At 45.4% G+C, this 18992-nt stretch overlaps 2 protein-coding genes across 3 annotated transcripts in view; both read right to left on the reverse strand.

Annotated features, from left to right (window-relative positions):
- Positions 1-18992, reverse strand: part of Radil (Rap associating with DIL domain) — a 56237-nt gene that overhangs the window by 26838 nt on the left and 10407 nt on the right. The window lies entirely within an intron of this gene.
- On the reverse strand, positions 12974-15629 carry Papolb (poly(A) polymerase beta). The gene has a single exon (XM_027956221.2). The coding sequence runs from the start codon at positions 15627-15629 to the stop codon at positions 13521-13523; it is 2109 nt and encodes a 702-aa protein (XP_027812022.2). The 3' UTR covers positions 12974-13520.

Below are 18992 nucleotides of genomic sequence, written 5' to 3' on the forward strand. Positions count from 1 at the left end.
TGCGTTCCAGAAATGTGAGGTGCGATGTCAGGAAGGTGCCAGTGACTTTGTGTATATGGTGCTTATTTTATTTTTTTAAACTTTAAATAAATCTGATAAACAGTTATCGTCTGCAGCTCTGAGAGGCAGGTACCAGGTGCCCATTCAATGTAACCGATTCTTTAAGCTTTTATTTTAAAAAGCTTTTCTTAGGAGAACAGTCACAGAAGTCCCACGGGCCCCTCACTTGCATGTGACTCTGTGATGTGTTCCTACTCCCAGGAGGTGGGTCCAGGCCTTGGGGTCCAGGAGGTCTTGGGAAGAGCTGTGGTCACAGTGTCACGTCCGGTGAGCCTCAGCCCTGCACAGTGCCATCTAAGCCATGACTACAGACCTCCCCACAAGGCTCCTGGGCTGAGGGTGACAGAGGGGCAGGGGATGGAATCCCTCACAGGTCTACACTTACAAGTCAGAGCCATTGCTGGATGGACATGGTACGGGGCTGCAAGTTTCTCAGGCCCCAGCCATGAATCTGAGGAAGGAGATTACAATTTAAGCGGCTGACTTCTTTTGGGGTCTTACACATGTGGGGTCTTTGCCAAGAACAAGGTCACTCTGGGGCCCCTACAAAGCCAATAGGGACTTCACATCCAAGGGAAATGCGATGACATTTCCATCATAGAGAACCACTGGGTGCCACAGCCTAATTCTGGGCAGTCAGGTGACAAGAGCGCCAGGCCTTTGGCAACACAGTAATTTGAGAGGCAGTTACTCATCATGAATAGAAGCCGGTCCTTGCCACTGGAAGAGGGAGGCAGACCCCAAGGCTCTCTCACTCCCCGACCACGACACAGGTGACAACTGCCGGCTGGTCCAGCCACAGTCAGCTCTGGTCCTAATGTTCTCAAATACTTCAGGGGTTTCTGTGGCAGGTTCAGTAGGTCAGAGGCTCTGATTCCGCAGGTCTGGGGTCTGGGGTCTACCCAGGAACCCGTATTTTGTAAAAGCTCCCTGACAGGTTCAGGACCCTTCCCTGCCCCAAAGCTCTGTCTACAGCACTTCCTCTCAGGAAGAAAACCCCCAGGGCACTCAGAAAGCTTCATCAAAAACCTACATTCTTTTATTTGTTTGGACATCTAGTTCTTCTCCAGATAAACACCCGTTAGTTCCTAGAGAGAAAACAGGGATTTGCCTGTTAGTATCTGCTCTGCGGCAGAGAACCAGAAAACCACCAGGCACAGCATGAAGGACTTGGGTATCGGGACCTAGGGGGCTGCTGTGCCCCATCTTGGGGACCTTGCCTGTTGCACCTGAGGATACACTTGGGGACCCTGCCTGCCCCCAACACATGGCACCCAGACCCAAAAGCAAAATGAACACTTTCTAAAATTTTGAGGACACAATGCACCCAGAGCAGCTCTGGGACAACTCTGCAGGCGTCCAGAGGAAACAGCTGAGCAAACAGGCCACCTGGGAGGGAGCACTCTGACACTGGACTGGGAAGGACAGAGGGGAATGTGACTGTGCCAGAGGCAACGCCAGCACCAGGAGCTCATGCCGAGCGCTCTGGGAGGAGCCTGTGCTTGCCCCCTCACACCCCTCCCGCTGCCTCAGTGCCCAGGGTGCAGCTCGCGGGGCAGGAACCCTGGCTCCTGGGCTCCCGGGCTCCCAGGCTCTCAGGCTCCCAGACAGATGCGCTGGATGAAGGAGCAGGATGACCTGCGGGCCATGTGGTTCTTTCCTGTGTCACCCTCCTGTCACCTCCACAAGGAGGTGGTAGCCAATGTGCCCTCTTCCAGCAGAGACTCTGTGTGGATTAAGGGTGGCAAAATTAGTTTTGACCACAGCTAGAGATGGTCATCAGAGCTGCCATGTTGGCCCAGCTGTGGCTTCAGACAGCCCTGGAAAGAAAAACACAGCTCCTTCCTGAACGTCACCGAGTTCCTCCAAACACTCTCCCTGCAGTTCTCCCGTCCTGCTCCTGCTTTCCCTTCCCTCCCTGAGCACAGGCAGAGCAAGGAAACACGTGGGCCTCTGCTCCTGCCAGCGGGACCTGGGACAGGTGGGCTGGAGGCACAGGCAGTGCAATGTCCCCTGTGCTCAGGAGTTTCATCAAAACTGGGGGCAACAAGCCTTTCTATAAGTGACCCCAGTAACAGCTGGGGATTTGCTGCCAAAGTAAACCCTCAGGAGCTGCTGCAAACCCACAAGTCACTGGCCTGAACATCTCCCTTTGCTGGAAATATCCTTTCCTAAGTCAGCAAAGGCATGGGCTCCGCCAGCCAGGCATCCGGGAAGAGAATCACCCAGCGCCCACAGGAGACTCCGCGCACAGGTAGGGGCCAGCATCTCCCCCTCCACAGACAGCCTTACTCGGGCGCTGTGTCTCACCCTCTCTGTAGCCCTACAAAGGACTGCGGCCTGGTGGGAACACAGCAGCCTAGGCTTTTAGGACCAAGTCTACCAGGAGGGGAAGATCTCTGAAGAAAATTTACACAGAGACCCACCCTAACTAGGAACAGGACGAGGTGGCCTCCTGGGACCATTTCTATTCAACACTGTGCTGAGGAACCCAGCCAGTATTCTGTCATCCCAGTGACCTGGAAGCTGAAAAGGAAGGATCGTAAGTTCAAGGCCAGCTTGGGCAACTCAAGTGTTTCTTTTTTTTTTTTTAATTTATTTTTTTAGTTACAGGTGGACACAATATCTTTATTTTATCTTTATGTGGTGCTGAGGATTGAACCCAGTGCCTTAAGCATGCAAGTCGAGTGGTCTCCCTCTGAGCCACAATCCCAACCCAACTCAAGTGTTTCAAAATGAAAAAGGGCTGAGGATGTCGCTCAGTGGTAGAGCGTCTGGGGCTCCATCCCCAGAACTCAGAAACCAAACGACAAGCCAAAGACTGGGAGAAAGAATACTTTAAAGTAACATATCTGGTAAGAGACTGGTATCTGAAATTTATATATACACACACACACACACACACACACTTTTATAATTCAGTAATGCAATAAGAATTCAAACTACCACATTTAAAGATGGGGAAGAATCTGAATAAACATTTCTCCAAAGAAGATGTACAAAATGGTTGACAAGAACATGAACGAATGCTCAACACCTTTAGTCATCTGCAAATTCAACCCCAACAAGAGAGCACGTCACACTCACGGCCATGGTTATAATAAAAAAGTACCCAACGGGGGCTGGGGTGGCACAGAGCTGGAGTGCTGCCTGCCATGCCCAGGCCCTGGGTCAGAGCCCAGCACTGAATAAAACAAGCAAAACTCCCCAAAGGTAAACAATAACAAGGGTGCAGAGAAGCTGGGATCCTCCCATATCACTGGTAGAAATGTGAAGGGGGGGGCATTTGGGGACAATTTGTTGATTTATTAACATATTAAACCTAAATTTACCTTAGGCTCCAGTAATTCCACTCCTCGCTGTGCGCCAGGAGAAATAAAAATAATACATGTCCACACAAACACTCATCCACAGATGTTCAAGCAGCATTATCCATGACGGTCAAAAAGTGGAACTCACCCAAATGTCCATCAACCGGCAGATGGATGAACAAAACATTAGGGTCATAAGAGGGAACTATTCAGCAATAAACAGAAATCAAATGCTGACACCTTTACACACGGATGAAACTCAAAAAAATTACATTGAATAAAAAAGTCAGATGTCTCTGTCTGTCTCTCTCTCTCTCTCTCTCACACACACACACACACACACACAGCACGATTCTATTTATCTGAAATGCCCAGTAAGAATACACTCCAATGCCAGAGCTGGCTGGTGGCTGCCTGGGACCAGGGCTGGGGGCCAACCGACTGCAGTAGGCTCAGGGGTCCTTTCCTCACGGTGCTGGGAGGGAGGCGGGGCCAGCACGCATTAGGCAAGCTCTCACCACCCGGCCCAGCTCACAGGAGGTTTTGTTTTGTTTTGGTAATGAAAATGTTCTAAGACTGTATTATGGTGGTCACTGCATAACTCTGTAAATTTCCTAAAAATTCATTGAATTGTACACTATTCAGTTCATTGAGTTTATGGCATATAAATCATATACAGGAGCACACATGTATGTATGGGTGTACACATGTATATTTGCAATGCTGGAACTAAACCCAGGGCCTTGCACGTGCTGGGCCAGTGCTCTACCCTGAGCTGCATCTCCAGCCCCCTAAATTATCTCTCTTAAAATAGAAATTTAAAAAATATAGTGGATACCATCTTCTTCAGTCATAAAGTCCCGACCGACACCAACAAGGAAGAAGGCTCTACAGAGCAGAGACTGACAGCACACCCAGCGTTGCCGAGCATCTTCCAGAGCAGGAAGAGTGGCAAGGACAGGAGAAAAGGATGACAACCAACAAGGTTGACAAGGCAGGAAGGAAGAGTAGTCTCTGCACGCACAGCTCCTGGGCTGTGTGAAGCTGTACACGGCCACAGAAAAGAAACCACGGCTTTTAACCCAATCAGACTGACTGCACAGAGAGGAGAGGTCACAGGAATGGGGTGTTTGGAGGAAGTGGGCGGGGGGAGGACCAAATCCTCATTTCCCATGGTAGGAACTCACTAGGTACCGTCTGAAGTTCAAAACTCAAGAACTAGTGGGATAAAACTGTCATTTAAAAATATAGAACTAAATGCCAAAAAGAGCAATTCAAAGCTGAATGCAGTAGCCTCTAGGGACAGCAGAACTGGGAAGCGAGAGGAAGGGCTGGCAGAAACCGCTGCTGTGCTTTTGCTTTGATTAGCAAGCATTGCTTTCCCTGTGCACATACACGTCTCTGGTGAAAAGAAAGCTCTTTAAAAGCACTTGCTTCCCAGCCCAGCAAGAGCGCAGGCGGACATGCACACTCACACTCGTGGACTCCGTCTCATCACCCCGGGGGTCCGCCTTTTCCCCTCTCACGCTGGGAAGCAGCCTATCTTCACACGAGAGCCGTCATGTGGGAGTTTGGCTACCACTCCTGGGGTCCGGATGCCACATGTAACCCAGGTGAGGACCACTGAGGAAGGCACCGAAGCTCCAGATGTCGTCCGCAAGCTTGCAGAGCACAAGCCAGGAAAGCACCCCCGTAAGAAATGCTATCACCAACAGGCTCAAGGACACAGAGGCCGCACTGTGTACAGTGTGGGGCACTGACAGCCCTGTGCTGAGAAGATGGGCTCCGCGTCTGTGTCATTCACATACACCTTTTTGTATAAGCACAGCACAAACGCAAGGTGAAAAGCCAGGTGCTAATGGATCTTTAGATTTACTAGAGTTCTTTCTGTAAGTACAAAAATAAAAGTCTTGAGAAATTACAGTATTTTCCATGTTACTGTTGATCATGGAGGTGTGATCTTACAACTGATAACCATTTTATTTGGTAAAATACAGAATACATAGGAATATGTATTATAAAATTATTCAGATGACCCCAAAAATATATAGAACTCCATCCACATCGTGAACTATCCCACAACCATTAAGAATGGATTGGAGGGGCTGGGGTTGTAGCTCAGCGGTAGAGCGCTTGCCTAGCACATGTGAGGCACTGGGTTCAATCCTCAGCACCACATAAAAATAAACAAATAAAATAAAGGCATCTGTCCATCAATAACCTCAAAAAAAATTTTTTTTAAATAATGAGTTGGAGCTACAAGAGGTGATGTGCAGACAATTCCGAGGAGACTAAGAAAGACATAGAAACTAGGGTTATGAGGGCAAAAAGAACTGTGTGTGTGTGTGTGTGTGTGTGTGTATGTGTGAGAGAGAGAGAGACATGATCCTGTGCAGGACAGCATTGCCTAGGAGAGATATGGAAGGCCGCTGTTGTGAGTGAAATTCTAAGATGGTCTCTGTCTCCTGGGGTCACTCAGGGATTGTGTCTCGTGGCAGAAGAGATCTGACAGACAAATCAAGTTACCAATCAGCTGACTTTAAGTCATGGAGATCACCCCAAGGGCTGAACCTGACCATATTTGCTCCTTCTGTGCTGAGGGAGCTCTCCAGCTGGTCACAGAGGAGAAGGCGCAGAGATCTCAAGGGTGAGAAGAGTATGATGCCAGAAGTTCTCCAGCAACCACTGGGAGCCGAGGGCGGTTGCTGGCCAGCAGCCAGTGAGACAGAAAGAAGAGCGACAGGGACTCTACTCCTATGTCCCTGAGGAAGTGAGTTCTGCCAACAACCTGTGAGCTGGCAAGAGGCCTCCAAGCCCCAGAAAGGAGCCATGTTAGCCTGAGCAGAGGACCCCACGATCCTGTGCCCAGACTCCTGGCCATGGAAACTTTCAGTGAGAAATAAAGACCTGTTGTTCTACGTTTCCAGCTTCAGCAGCAGAAAACAAGTGCTGATTCCAGTCCAGGGAAATGGGGGGCTGCAGCAACGCGCCTGAAACTGGGAGCCAGGCAGCAGGCAGAGGCTAGAGGCCTGAGGAGCAGGAGAGAAAAGCCCCGGGTGCCTGGGAGAGGCCACCGGTGGGAGATGCTGCGACAGCGGGCCTGTTGCTGGCAGGGCCGGAGCAGGTGAGAGGGCCGCACAGGGAGCAGAGCCGCAGAAACCCAGAGGAACGGTGCTGCCAGCGGAGGCTGGAGGCTCCGAGGAAACAAGGGGCAGGTTTCTGGAAACTGGAGGAAGGAGGGTCCTTGTCACATCCGGGCGGAGTGCTCACAGCAATGTGTCCTGGGGGACTGGGGTGCAGCTCACTGGGAGAGCACAAGCTTAGTGTGCAAGAGGCCCGAGTTCCATCCCCAGTAGTGAAAGAAAGATAGAGCTTGAGAGGGAGGGCGAGGAGGGAGGAGGAAAAAGAACCTTCCTGCAGTGGCGTGGGAAGTGAGGTTCGCAAATGATCAGCTGAGGTTTCTGAGCGGACGGTGGAGGTGCAGCCTCGTGTCTTCTGTGGCTTATAGGGAGAAGCAAGGGGACAGAGACCAACTGCAGAGAGCTGTCAAGCGAACGCGAGCCATGATCAGATGACTCTGGAACGGTCGGTCTCCCCAGAGGACAAGACGCCCAAGGTAGAAATGGCTGCCAAGAATGGCACGGAGGAGAGTGGGTGTGTGCCTGCCCAAGGTGGGAAGGTCAGCGCTCGGCCACGCAGGAGATGCCTGCAGGGTGAGCGTGCTTTGCAGATTTTCTCAATAGAGGACCTTGAGGGAGTTCAAGAGCACTGTCCTTTCACCACAGAAGCTAAAAATAGAGATGGGATTAGCTCACATCTGTGCACATGGCCTGCGCATGTGACTTTGGTCTAATGGCGTGAACTCCCATGAAATCCTCATGTGACCCACAAAGTTCTTGGGAAAATCCTACCGGTGGGAACACTGAGGTCAGCACTGGAGGTTCAAACATGGAGCAGCAGCACACTGACAGGACCTGGGCTGACTCACACGCTCCCTTCCATGAAGAAGGGCGAACGGCTTAGGGTGGGGCCGAAGGACCAACAGGTGGCACCTAGAGCCCAGAGGGAAAGCAGAGACGCTATTCCCGGGTCTGGACACCTAACTGAAGAACTCGGCCTGGAGTTGACTGGGTTGGATTTCAAAACTGCTTTGGAGCAGTGATTCTTTGTTCTTCTAACTCCCTGCTTCTGAACCAGGATGTCCACCGCCATCATCCCAGGCCCGTTCCCCTGCAGGCCAGGAGTGTGGGGAGAGAGCGTGTCCCTTGAGTTTATGGGTCCACAGACAACCTGTGCCCAAACAGGCCCCATTCCATCTGATTAGAGTAATGAGATGCTCAGATTGGTGTTGAATTGATAACAGGATGAGACTGGAGGACCTTGAAATGGGGTGGGTGCATTTTCCAAGGGAATACTGAATCACTGGTTGCCAGAGGGTGAAGTATGGCAGCCAGAATTCTAAGATGACTCCCAAGGCCCCTGCCTATAAAATATGTCCCAAGTGGGAGTGGAGCCTGTGAAAATGATGTCATTCTCTGATTATGTTTTATTACATAGCAAAAGAGATCCTTGCAGATATGATTTTACCAAGCAGATCTCTTTAGGTTCATCACAAGGGAACTTCTTCAGGTGAGCCATACCTAAATGTGAGCCTCCTAAAAGCAGAAAGGAAGCCAAACAGTCAAAAACAAGGGAGACCTGGTGTGCCCTGGCAGACCTGAAGACACTGGAGGCCGTCTGGGAGGCTAGTGTGTGTTGGGAAGGCTGTCACCCACTGCCAGTACCCACACTCTTCTTCCTCATAGCACAATCCCTGGGCTACTGGTGAGTTTGCCCAGTCAACAGGAACTGCATTTTCCGGGGTCCCTTGCAAGTAGGCACGGTCACGGAAATGAGCTCCAGCAGGTAAAACATGAGGGAACGCTCCTGTGGGGGATGATCGGGAAAGCTCCACAGGAGGACAGAGTTTGCAGGAACACCTCCGCCTTTCCCTTCTTCCTGCTCTAAATGAGGTGGGGTGGCAGGGGCCCCCTCAGCCATTCTGTACCTTGAGTGACTCTGAGAACAGAATGAGGTGGACAGACAAAAGTGGAAACAACTCGGGGCCCTCATGACCAGGCAAGCCAGCCCTGAGCTTATTATCCGTTATGTGGAAGGAAATAAAACTGCACTGTGTTCAAGCTAAATCCTGGCCAAATGCAATTGCTAACTTGATAAAATTGATCACTTCACGATATCACTTTGGTATTGATGTTGGTATTGAAGGGTAAGGTGACTGCAGAAGGCATATTTCACAAGTATGAAAGCATTTATAACTTAAACTAATAATAAAATGAATACCTTTGTATCCACCATTCAACCTAAAAATAATGAATCATTCCATTATGTATGATCTTCCATCTCTTACCCTACCAAGGAGAACCCCTGTTTTGGATTCTTTGTTTAACAGTCCCTTATTTTTAATTTATAGTTCTTCCACACATTTCTGCAACTTTGAATTATACTGCTTGACTTTACTTGTTTTAAAATCTTATATAAATTATACTACACTTAATGTACTTTTCAGCCATTTGTTTTTTCCTCAGCAATCTGACACATGTGAATGTGGACATACGTAGCTAGGGTTTACTTTCACAGCTTTATGGTACTGACTGCATGAATGCACCACTCTCAGCCATTCCACCCTTGGTGGGTATGTGTGGTGGATATGTGGGTTGTTTCAAGTTTTAGGCTAACACAAAACACTATCAACACTCCACAGGCTTCCTAGTTACCCATGGGACACAGCCTCTTGGAAAGTGCTTCCCAACTTCTCTGACACCACGGTGTATACAGAAAATTTACGTGGCACATTGGAGGCAACTAAATGATATATAAAGTCCCAGATGCAGCTATGGGCCCACAGACTCTGGCCATCCCAAGGGTTAAGGGGACCAGAGAGATGAAGCACATCCGTGCCCCCTAGCATGATGCAAAGATTCGAGTAGAACATCTGGGACTCCAGGGTAGAGGCATGTCAACCTAACTAGATAAGGCCAACTGTTCCCAGAGGGGTCAAAACAACGTGCACTATCCTTGGCCCTGTGCTGAGGTTCCCACTGCTCCTCAACCTCATCAACCTAGATATTGTGAGCCTTTTTCATTTTTGTGAAAAAGTTTTTTCCTAAGCCGGGCATGGTGGTGCACTCCTGTAATCCTAGAGACTGGGGAGGCTGAGGCAAAAGGATCCCAAATATAAGGCCAGCCTCTGCAATTTAATGAGATCTGTCTCAAAATTTAAAACAATAGTTTTTTCCTGGTCTTAATTCATATTTTATTTCTTACAAGAATGGGATCTTTTCTTATTGATTGATCATTCCTAGTTCCTTTTCTGTGAAATGCCTGTGCATTTCTTTTGCCCATTTTTAACTGATTTATTTGATCTTTTTAAATATATTTTTTCTTGCCATCTTTAATATATTTTGGACATTAATCACTTGTCAGTTTATGTATTACAAACTCTTCTCCCCAATTAAGACTTATTTGTCAGCTTTTCATTTTCATTATTTGATGAAGAAAATCTTTTGTTATCAATCTCTTCCTATATGGTTAGAGCTTTTCTGGGTCTTCCTTAGGAAATTCTTCTCTGTGTCATTTGTTACTGATTCCTAGCTTACAATACTGAATTCACAGAACATATTTTAGGAGTCAGATACTTCAAAATATGTTGAATATTACTTTCTAACCTAGCACGAGGTTAATTTTTATACATGCCCAATACTTACTCCAGAATTATATGAATTTTCCAGTTGTCAGGTGGAGAGTTCTATAATGAATGTCCTGGAAATCACTGATAGTAAACAAACAATGGTGGGGGCGGGAGATGGGTGACAGATCCAGCCCTGGCCATCTGCTAATGTATTGTCTGCATCTGCTTTCGTTCTACAAAGCAGAGTTAAGTGGTTGTGACAGAGACCGTATGGTCTCACAAAACTGAAACGATGTACTAGCTGGCCCTTTATAGAAAAAGATCACCAACTTCTACACTAGATTGAGTTCAGAAACCATTTCCCTTCTACTTTTTGTCTGCTCAATATCAGAGCTGTTTTTAAATTTTCTTTGATGATGACACATTTGGCAATACCCATTAATCTCTGCTGTTATTTTGTGCAAGCTAATTTATCAGGTGCAAAGAAGTTACAAATGGTCCCATTTTTCTGGTGCATGCTTTCTTCTATCATTAATGCAGTGGCCCTCTCGTCCCGTTAACTGTTTTTGAAATCTGTCTGAATGTTGTTGTTACAGTACCAGCTTCTTCTCATTAGCTTATCTCCACCCCACCCCCAAACACCATTTTCATGCCTTACATTTTGGATGTCTCTTGAAAATAAAATAACACACAGCCTGACTTAATTTTTCCACAGACTCTGACAATCTGTCTTTTACTCCAGATGTTTCATCCACTTTTAGTAGTGATGGGTATGTTTGGCTTAATTCCCACCACCTGAGATAATTATCTCCTTCTCTATTTGTCTCTTTTCCCTCCTTTCTGTTTTGCATTCTTCTTTTTGGTGAGGAGGGGTACCATGGATTGAGCCCAGAGGCACTTAACCACTGAACCACATCCCCAGTCCTTTATTTTAGAGACAGGGTCTCGCTAAGTTTCTTAGGGCCTCACTAAATTGCTGAAGCTGGCTTTGAACATGTCATCCTCCTGCCTCAGCCTCCCAAGCCACTGGGATTACAGGTGTGCATCACCACACCCAGCTTTTGCACTCTTTTGTATTAAGTTTTAACTCCATTTAAAAATTATTATTGAAAGAGCTGAAGTTTTAACCCTTTCATTTCCCCAATATTATACCATACATTTTAGGCTCAGTAAAGTTGAAAAATTCATCAGTGTCTCTACCCTCTTTCAGAACAATGTAAGAACATCTGAATTCTTATCAGATTTAAACATTATTCAGTATTTTAGTTTCACTTATTTGTTTGCCACTTATTTTTATTGTGTTTGTAATGGAGAAATACATTATCTGTTTTCAAAATAGTGCTTGAAAATACAAGGAGTACAGATACTACATAACAAAGCAAACCCCAGGCATGAGACTCTACATATATCACATGAAAAAATTGTCTGATATTCAGGTAATAAAAACTAGAATTAAAAAGTCCCAAGTTTCCAGCTTGGTAAAACAGGTATGGCTACATGAAACACTTAATAAACTAATTTTTTTGCCAATGTGTAAACAAAATGACAAGACTAAACTTGTGCCTGGAGATTTCAACCAAACACCATAGCTATTCAAAATACAGATACTGTGCATGTTTCACCTGATTTATTATTGTCGTGGAAGGGTAAGGTGACTGCACAGGGCAAAGACGTGAGACACAGAAATATTGTATACCAGATATCAGAAAGTCTCAATTACTGCATAGCCTAAAAGGAAAAAGACTATCTTCCAACTTTGGAAAATTTATCTAGAAGGACAGGGAAAGAGTCTAAACATTGCAGTTTAACATGAAACAAGAAAAAGAATGCACACATGGGAAAAGGGAAACACAGGTGGGAGAGGGGAAGACAGAACCAGGCTACTTGGAAAATCTGTTAAGTCTTCTGGGCTTTCATTCATCTACATCCATTATCCCTCGTGGTTCCTGTGCATGGGTGTTCTGCTGCTTATGCTCTATTATGAGGGATCATTTTTTTTCTTTTTAAAGAACAGTATTTCTAATCTTGGATAAAAACGAAAGAGTAGAAAGCTAACTAGCTATCAAATGCTTTCTAGAAATTATTTTTATATGACTACATGAAAAATTCACTGATGATTTTTGGTAAGTCTTTAAAAACCAACAATTGGTTAAAGATTCTTGCAGAAAATGTCTTTTTTTTTTGGTCTATGGAAAAGACAAAGATTGGGAATTAGCTTCCCTATAAAGCAGTATTCTATGGAATTTGTAAAACTTCTCAGACACAGAGATCAAATATTTAGTGAAGTTTTACTGAAATATTAGCGATGGAATCAATTTGGTGTTTTGTGCCACGTGGCACAAGACTGTTGGTTTCACATCATGGTTTAGAAAATACTAGATTTCCATGTTTTTTAATGAAACAACATACAAGCATACCCTGTGCACACAGCAAAGAGAAGAGGGTAGAGGCCATAAGCTTATTTTAGGATAAATGATTGAGGACAGAAGAATATGGAGCTTTGCTAGCTCAAAGAAAATGTCTGATTGCTGATCATGTGCTCTCTAATACCATCCTACAGGTATCATTTCTAGGTCATGTCCCATCAAAACCAAACACTTAGTAATTACTGTTTTGATGTCAAATACATACCCAAGAGTTGACATTTCATTTTAAAGGGTTTGCAGTTATCTCACAGGGACTGAGCTACATGTACTTTTATGCTTTCTCTGAAGTATATTACACCACTGTACAATGGTATCCAATTTTAAGATCAGTACTGAAGAAACTTCTTCAAGGAAAAAAAAAAAACTAAAATTCACCAAGCTGAAAAAGCCAAAATTAGTTATGGTTTCTAACCTTTAAAAAAAGTACATAAAGTGCATTATTAATATTAGGAATTCTGATACTAGTTTGTATTGCAAATTTCCCCAAAAAAATGCATCAAACATAAATTCAGTCCAAATGTCAGTCATGGGTATAAATATAGTTGTTTTTTTCTTTTCTATATTTTTCTCATCTTTTAAGAGTAGTAGTCTCTTTGAAATAGTTAATGTACTAGGACTAACACAAATAATCTGAGGCATTAATAATGGCACTTCTAGCTTCACATACTAATCTGGACTTCTGATCAAGATTAAGTCAGTAAAGGAAGTTACCAAGTGAACATTAATCTTTTGAGTCATATCTAGTCTGGTACCCTTGTTCTCCTTCTTTAGCATTTGAAGACAACAGGTTGAGTTGGCAGATATTGTTTATGGGCCCTTGTGGTTGTCTTTATCCATTTCCATTCAGTATGTTTTACTGAATTCTTGATAACAGGAATAGGATCTGGAGAGAGAACAGGGATACCGAGTATATCTGAGCCAGATGTTTCCTGAGAGGCCAACAGAGAAGTTGCTGTCTGTTTCTAATTGAGCTGTACTTATCTGGTTGTTGCCCTTCTGTTCTGGTTTTCTGTCTTTATGAGGTGAGAATGTCCTCTACATTCCTACTATAGGATTAGGTATATTAGTTGCTGCATTTCCTGAAGGTCTAGGTGGATGATTTACCAAATGTGTTGAAGAAACAACTCTGGTGACTGTGGGCTTTGGTGGTGGAGAAATGGTAGGCTGTGAGGGAGTCTGAGGAATGCTTTCACTCAATGTAGCCCCTGCGCTTTCACTGGGATTCACTTGTTGCAAGGAAACTTCAGGAGCCTGTATGTTGGTCACAGATGCTGTCATCACAGCCAGAGCAGGACTGCTTCTTCCCTGAGGGCTGCCAGTCAATGGGCCAGTCTTTGTGGCACTCATAGGTAAAGGCACAGACATGCTGTTTTCACTATCTACAGTCAAGTGGAGGCTGCTGTCATTCACAGCTGACAACATTATACCTTCTGCAGAATGTGTTTTCTTTTTCTGAAGAACATGATTAGGGAGTAGTTGATGAAGCTCCTTTCTTCTTAAATGCATTGCAGCAATTTTCATATCCATCTCAAACATCTTACTGTTTATTGCTTGCCTACAAACTGTATCTGTGAAAGACTGAATATCATAGGTGAGATCAATACTGAGAGTTTCAGAATTTTCTGGCTTTTTTAACACTAACCCAATCACCCACATTGTACGAAATTCTTCCTTATCAGGATTTTCTTTGGGTGCTGGAAATGACTGGGGATTCACGTGTGCCAGCGTAATAAATTCATTCTTCTCCAAGCTCCCAACCAGAATTCGGATCTTTGATTCCACCAAGCCCACCCATTCTAGATGTTGTTTTTCTGTTGGTGCACTTGCCAGAAGTACAATATAATGTTTGTACTTTTGAAAGAAGCTTGGAGCTTCAAAAAGTTTGGACCACTCTGCCTTGTTCAGCAAAATTTCATGTGTGATAGCAAGCCCTTGCTTAAACTCCTCAATCATGACCATCCTGGTTGAAACTGAAACGTTGTATGTGGAGTTCTGCTGTGGGTATGCTGGTGTGATTATAGGCATAAGATGGTACCTATCACTGGGATTTACTCTTGGGTCCCACACAGGTAAATTAAGATTTCGTTCTTCAGGCTCTTTTAATAACACTGGATTTGGCCATTCCCATTCAGAAAACACCAGGAAAAATTTACGGACAAGAGTTGATGCTATTGCATTTGGATAAAGCTGGCAGGTTCTTGCTACTAGCATAGCCCAGGAAACACCTCCAAGGAAACCTAATATATTGGAATAGATATTGTGGCATTTGGCCCACAATTTGATGGCTCTCAGAGTTAGCCTGAAGTTGTCAATGTTTGGTACTAGATGCAAAATTTCATCAGTTACCCGGCAGCCGTTTAGGCTTCTTATGCATCTAATATCTAAATTTTTAAGCAGACTGTCATCTCTTAAGTCCAAATCTTCTGGAATAGTCTGCAATGCTAATCTTGCAAACAAAATATCTATCTCTATCCCATCAAAACACAGTTTGATCACTGGCACAAATGCCTCCTCAACGGCCCTTAAATCTTTGACTTCTTCCTGTAGTTTCAATTTATCATAAAATGAGGTGAAAAAGTCGCTGCGGTCGACGTGTCTCGGCGCGACGCACAGCGCGTCGATATCAGCACCCTTCGTGTGCACTCCCAGTCTGTAAGAGCCGAACGTGAAAATTTTCCCCCCGACACTCTCAGTCACAGCTTGCGGAAGACTCTTGCTTTCACTGATTTCGCGTATCCACTCCTTCACCAAGTTGTTTAGTTTTTCCAAAATTAGAATCCTGCGCTGCAGCTCCTCTTCCTCCTCGAATACCCCGAAGGGCTTCAGGGTCTCCACCAGCTTCTGCGTGAGCTCGTGGTCCGTGTCCCTGGGGGCGGCCAGGCTGATCGCCGAGGAGATGCCGCAGGGTTGCGGCGGCGCCAGCGGCGCTCCCGGGCCCGCCGCGGGAAACGGCATCGCGCCTAGCGCCGGCGCCGCCCAGGCACCTGGCCCGCCACCGCGCCCTGGGCGGCCGCCGCCCGGCTCATGATCCGCTAGGCGGAAGGGGCGGGATCCACTGCCCCGCCGCCGCTCGGCTCCGCTCCCCCTCCTCAAGCGCTCCCCCTCCTTCCCCCCGGGGCCAACATGGCGCCGGGCCCTCGGCATCGGCGTTCCAGGCGGGCCGCGCACGCGCGCGCCTGCGCACCGGCCGCCACGGCCTCGCGAGAGGCGGAGGTCTCGGCCTCGCCGCGGGGCCTATGTCGCTGTGCGCCGAGGCACGCGGCTGTCCCGCTCCTCCCTCCTGGAACTTCCTCTGACTTTCGCCCTAGCGCGCGTCCCCAGAACTCCTTTCGCGGGCCGGTACCTCGGCGGCCGTGTCGCCTCCGCCGGAGCCGCGCCGACCCGCGGTGTTTCCCACCAGTGCACGCTGCCCTGCCTCCCGCCTCCCCAGGCCGCAGTCCCCGGCCACAGGCCACAAATAACCGGGCCGAGCGCCCTGCAACCCGCCGCCGAGGGTTGACTCACATACTCTTGCATCTCCTGACCTCCTCGTTCTCAGGCCTGTCCCACCATTCTCCTGCTTCTTTTCCTTAAAACACATGGTACACCTCATCCTGTCTCCCAGTTCTCTCCTCTCCGCAGACGCTTAATCTTGTTCTTTTTCAAGTCATCTCTGCTTTTGGAGTAACTGTGTTTCTGCATGATTTGTATGTACCGTTTATTTCTTTAAATATATCAATCATACTTATTATTTAGCACAGCATAACCAATGACTCCTAATCCTAACGCTCTCGAGAACCCCGTTCTATAGTTTGTGGTTTTCCACTGGCTCAGAGAGCACTGCTTGTCATTTTGCACGGGAACTCATTTCTGGTGAGGTCTGGGATGCCTGTGTGGAGGAAGCCGCCTCCCCAAGAGGATCTGTGTGGTTTCCACCCGATGCCCTTGCGCCACCACATCGCAGACACTGTCATCTACTTTCCCATCCAGGGATTGTCCAGACCATGGAAGTGCAAGTTGAACCCCAAATACATGGTGGGACACAGTGGTTTTCAATTCTAAGGCAGTCTGCCCTACCTAGAGCCCAGGTTAAGAGTGACAATTGTCATTTCTTACCAGGAAGAAGATCCTTCCGATTCCATCTTTTCTCTCAGCACCCTTCAATTATTCACCTCTCTCAGGGGTGGAGGCGGTGTCAGTTCCAACTCCTAACCTTTTACAGCCTCAAGGGCTTTATGTCTCTTCCTGGGCAGCTATTAAGCTTGAAGTTTCTTGGTTGCCAAGACTGACAGATACCTCCAGGGCGATAATAGTTTAGTTTTCAGGTCCCTCTTTTTTTCACCCCTACATGTTCCTTTGTTTTCGTGGGTCCTCACCTATTTATGCATTTAAAACACATTATTACTTAATTCTAGTTATTCATCATAACAGTTTTAAATATTGCAAACTTTTTCTTCCAGGATATCACCTATTTTTTCGTTTTATCTATATAGTGTTTTTCAGTTTGTTTGATATTTACATCAGTTTATATTTGATATAATAAAATCTACCTACTTTTTCTTCTTTTTAAAAAATAGTTGTTAATGGACCTTTATTTTATTTATTCATATTTGGTGCTGAGAATCGAACCCAGTGCCTCACACATGCTAGGCAAGTGCATTTCCGCTGAGCTACAACCCCAGCCCCTACTTTTTCTTCTTATAGCATGCACTTTTTAAACCTTATTTTTGAAATCTTTTTTTCTACATAATTTTACCTTTGACATCTGGGTTTTTAATGTATTTGGAGTAAGGATCTATTTTTCTCCATATGGCTGAAAACAATTATCCCAACACCATTTCATAAAATCCTGTCCCCAGGATTTATTTTGGTTTCTGTATCACAACATATTCCCTGGGTCATTTGCTTTTGCCCTCTCTATTCCGTTTCTCTGGTCTACTTGTCTGTTCCCTCCCCTAAAACTACATAATTCCAGTTACCATGGCTTCATAGTGTATCTCAATGTGGAAAAGATCAGTCCTTCCCACTTTGGCTTTTCCTGCAAGGTGTTTATGACTCTATTCTTTCACAGAGATGTACACTCTGACCAAAGACAGCCCAGCAAAGATGGACTCGGGCACCTTAATATACTGATTCCACTCTATCTGTATACATCTGAAATCGCTAGAGATATTTCTGCCACTTTTAACTTTCAAACAACAAAAAAAGGTATTTGGTTAGCATTTTCTATGTTAATATATACTATCTGAAACTATGAGATGCTACTTAATGTGATTTAAACACATCCTAAAAAACAACCAACATTATAGGTCACATTTGGAAACCAGTAGATATTAACATGGTTTAAATGTTAGTTATAACAAAGCTACAGTATTAGTACTTCTTGGAAATACTTCAGATGTTGACAGGACAAAATGAGGTCTCTATTTCCATTTAACCAAATTCAAAATTTGCTCTTATGTTTGCCTGTTTCCAGATGGCTTTAAAGAGGCCAATTCATCTTACTAAAATTTGGTGCAATACAAAAAAGTTAGAAGAACAGGTCATTTTGTTGCAGTTGCAAGACAAATACTGACTAGTGAAGTTTTAAAAATATACTTCTAGAATTTTTAAGTCACTTTCAGTAAAACAGTAAAGAGGATTTAGAAAATAGGAATTAAAAGTCATTTAGTTGGGCTGGATTGTGGCTCAGTGGTAGAGCGCTTCCTAGCATGTGTGATGCACTAGGTTCAATTCCCAGCACCACATATAAATAAATAAATTAAATAAAGGTCCATCAACAACTAAAAAATATATATTTTAAAAAAGAGTCACTTTGTTTATAAAATCATTAGATATTCATGACAGCCACATTTTGAATATCTCAATTTAGAGTCAAGTTCTGAGAAAAATCAAGAATTTTGAACTTGGGACCACAAAATTTGAGGGTTGAAGGATAAGGTTGGTTGAAGGATAATAAGGTTGGTATTCTTCTCCCCCTTACCCACACACACCTGTGTCCTCAGCCTGATAACGGAAGAAGCATTCCTTCCAGTCCTGTGCTCAAACCCCCAGGAAGGGCCTGGACCGCCCTCCCCCAATGCAGCCCACTCAGATACACTCTTCCTGGCTAAAATTCTCCCCTGGGTGAAAGCTGTCAGATCAAAATGAAGTCACTTGTGTCAAAACCTAAAATAAATAAATAGAGCTGTGGCATCATGAAGGAGGGGATCTCATGCACACACATCTGATATCAAGAATTATCACAGGAGACTACCAGAACCTCAGCCTTGCACAAAGGCCACCACCACCTGACACAGAAACACTTCTACAACAACATCTGCCCAGCAACTGCCTGTCCAGCCTTGGACTGGTGCCATCCTTGTTACTGATCCTTATAGCCAAAGGTAATTATTTCTGAACATCTTAGGTAAACTTTAAAACCCATTTTATGTTTAAAAACCCTTTTCTTTCTTTGCCTTCTTGGATAGCAGGTAATTTGATATAGCACATGTATTCCCATCATGATGCTAATTTCTGATTAAATTC

Source organism: Marmota flaviventris, chromosome 19 (assembly GCF_047511675.1).
Source record: "Marmota flaviventris isolate mMarFla1 chromosome 19, mMarFla1.hap1, whole genome shotgun sequence".
Classification (NCBI taxonomy): Eukaryota; Metazoa; Chordata; class Mammalia; order Rodentia; family Sciuridae; genus Marmota; species Marmota flaviventris.

Coding starts and splice junctions, on each gene's coding strand:
- Papolb (XM_027956221.2), bottom strand. CDS start 15,629: ATGCCGAGGGCCCGGCGCCATGTTGGCCCCGGGGGGAAGGAGGGGGAG.